The sequence below is a fragment of the Gavialis gangeticus genome, unplaced genomic scaffold (genome assembly GCF_001723915.1).
Source record: "Gavialis gangeticus isolate Ggan-Ray unplaced genomic scaffold, GavGan_comp1, whole genome shotgun sequence".
Classification (NCBI taxonomy): Eukaryota; Metazoa; Chordata; order Crocodylia; family Gavialidae; genus Gavialis; species Gavialis gangeticus.
In genome coordinates, this window is record NW_017729024.1 from 119644815 (window position 1) to 119647841 (window position 3027).

A 3027-nucleotide genomic window follows, 5' to 3' on the forward strand; every position below is an offset into this window, starting at 1 on the left:
AAAAAAAAAAAAAAAAAGGTCAGCTGATTTTGCAGTTCTGTGTCTAAATGAACTTTAAGAAATGTATTGTGTGCTCACTGGTCTGCGGTAATTGTTTTAGAACTCCTTGGATTAAGATACTCCTTTTGGAATGACTGTAGGGGTAAAAAATATTGTCTTAGGTTCTGAATCTAACGTTTTCAGATCCATCTGTGTACAGATGGCTGAGTAGCTTCTCTTTTCATGAAATATTCAATGCTTTTTTTTCAGCTGGAAAAAATCTAAAGTAATTTTGAATCATTCAATATCCAGTTCTTTTTATATTTAGTCAAGTGAGTTGGGCTTTTTAAAGTGTTATCTATACACAGCAGCAAATAATAAAACTAAAGGAAATAGAAATGACACTATAGAAGGTCCAATTAAGTCTGAAGGTATATTAATTTAGAGACAAGGAAGCCAGCTTTTAGTTTTAAAACAAAATGAAACTCTAGGTAACTATTCTTTAGGGGAAATGCAAAAAACCAAAATCCTCAGATTTTTTTTGATAATTTTTTGTTTGTTTGTTTAGGCTGTGGGGAATCTCTCCAGGGGGAGCTAAAGCTCATTTGAGACATCTAATTATACAAAAGATTTGTCCAATTTAATAGAAAAATCTTTCAGTGGCAGAGGAATTAACTGAATTAATTTTAGGCTCTGATTCTGTAAAAGAATCTGAAATGGGGGACCCTGAGGCCTATTCTCAGTCATTTAAGGCAATTAAAATTTTGGGATGCTCAGTTAGGATAGAGATTATCACAACTACAGGATGCAATGTGTAAAATGATGTGTTGAATTGGAGCTTACTGTTTGTTTGTTTTCTCACCCATAGCTCTTTCCTACATAAAGGAGTTTTCTGTTGCATTTGGCTTAATGCTCGTGAGCTGGCTCTCCACATCGGTGACTGTCGTTATTGTAGCACTGTTCATTTCTCTCATTGGGCGATCTCTTTTCTGGTATTCCCACTTCTATGTCTCTGTCTTTTTATATGGAACTGCAGCTGCAGCTAAACTAATCCTTGTGCACACATTAGCAAAGAAGTTTTATTATAAGGTAAGTATATTTATAGTCTACTGCTTGTTGACAAATGTTAAAATAGGAACTGATATTACTGGTGATGGGGTGGATTTGAAAGAGTTGTAAGAAGTTAACACTAACTTACAAGTAAGTTGGTTTTATTGTCTCAGAAGATGCATAAAGATTTGTTAGCCTCGAAGACTTATTTGAAGGAGGGTTTTTTTTCTCTTTTTTAAAGGATAGGAATTGCCATGTTGAATTACAGTTTGGTTAGTCTGGTATTCTGGTTCTGACTATGGCCTATATCATTTGCTTCAGGGGAAGGTGCAAGGACATTATAGAAAGCTGGTGTGGGATAATTCTGTTTCTTTCCCCAATGTACACGTTGGGTCTCAAACTATCAGAGGTCATGATGAGATTAGTTTTGGGTCCTGAAGCAAGAAATTTAATAGTCTTTTCTACGTTCTTAGTACTTAAATTCTGATAAGTACAGCTATTCTTTTTCTTGTTGTTCTTTGAACCTTGGAAAACTTCTGCCTTCAAATGACATCCAGGCCACAACTATTGCCTTTGTTGTTGATCTTTCTTTCTTTCTTTCTTTCTTTTATTTATTTATTTTAATTTTTCCTTCTTAATTTCCTGAATGTGTCCTTATCGGTCTCATGAGACAGGGAGAATGGATGTTCCCAGTATATATCATTCACTGTTTTATTTACTTCAGTCATATCCACTCGTTTTTTTTCCCCCATGCTCGTGATCATTCTCTTTGTCCTTCCCTGATTTTCTAGGTTTGCAATATCTTCAGTTTTGTGCTGTACTGCCTAGTGCTATATTCTAAGTGAGGTTGTACTATTACTTGGGCCTGTGCTGCCCCAAAAATTCCTGGCAGGATAAGGCTACTTAAGCCTGCCCAACTTTTCCTTGTAGATCTCTGGAAGTGGGGGAAGCTGAAACATTTTGGTTCCATATGTGGTCTTGGAGCTGGGGCTGCCAGTCAGCTGATTGGCCATCTCAGCCCTGGGACCACACTGAAGTATAGAACTTCCTGGCTGGCCACACCAGCATACAGTATACACCCATTGAACACATCGGGGCAAGCCACTGGCCTCACCCTGGGCTCCACGCCATGTGGGCACCCATGCCTCCCCCACTGCACTGTTCCCTACCCACCCACACCCACACTGCAGAGAAGCTGCCCCCACCCCCAGTTGCACCACGCAGTCCTGGGATCACCCTTGTTTCCCATGGCTGTGCCATACTGCACTGCTCCTACTGCAGTAGGGTCAGGCAGTGAAAGCCAGAGGAGGGAGAGAAAGCCTGAAGACTTCAGCTATTCTTGCAGCTTGAGTGATGGGAAGAGTCACAGGTGGGAAGGAGCCTGAAGGCTACAGCTTAACCCCCTGTGGGCCACAAGTTGGACAGCCCAAATATTAAGTTAAAAATTGAATTTCTTTATTGAAAGCATTAAATCTTACAATGTATGGCCTTTATCTTGGGTATGTTAGGTCAAGCTCTTCAGACTTTGTTTCTAACAAGTATCTTAGCCTGTTGTTACATGTGATGAATCATGATTTATTCTGTCTTCTGGAAGTTCTGCTCTATGTAATGGCATGAAAATTCCTGGAAGCTGATCTATCATTTGGCTGTCATAGGTATCTGGCTGATTTAGAATGTAGTACACTTTAATGCTAATGGCTCAGTAACTCTTGAATTCATAGAATTATAAAAAAAAAAAAGGTAGTGGCTAGATCGCATCCCTGTCAGCTGGGGCTTCCTTCCTAGGGCAGGGACAGTAGCTGCCCACAAGGAACCTTCCCTCACTGGTCTCAGCCACCCCAGGAGGCATGGCCAGCACACAGCATGCCCACACTCCAAACCCAAGTCCCAATTTATTAAACCATAAGACCTTCTTTAATTTATTTTCCCTTTCCTTGCAACCCCTGCTTAGTGCTCTTAATTGGTTCCTGAAAAACTGATCATTAAGTGAAATGAGCA

General features: G+C 39.8%; 1 protein-coding gene across 1 annotated transcript in view; it reads left to right on the top strand.

Annotated features, from left to right (window-relative positions):
* The window catches only part of ERMP1 (endoplasmic reticulum metallopeptidase 1), a gene marked incomplete at its 5' end in the record, with an annotated part of 36548 nt that overhangs the window by 13764 nt on the left and 19757 nt on the right, over nucleotides 1–3027 (top strand). Inside the window, one exon of the mRNA XM_019518234.1 lies at nucleotides 848–1068. Coding sequence (XP_019373779.1) covers nucleotides 848–1068 — 221 coding nt within the window. The remainder of the gene's footprint in view (nucleotides 1–847; nucleotides 1069–3027) is intronic.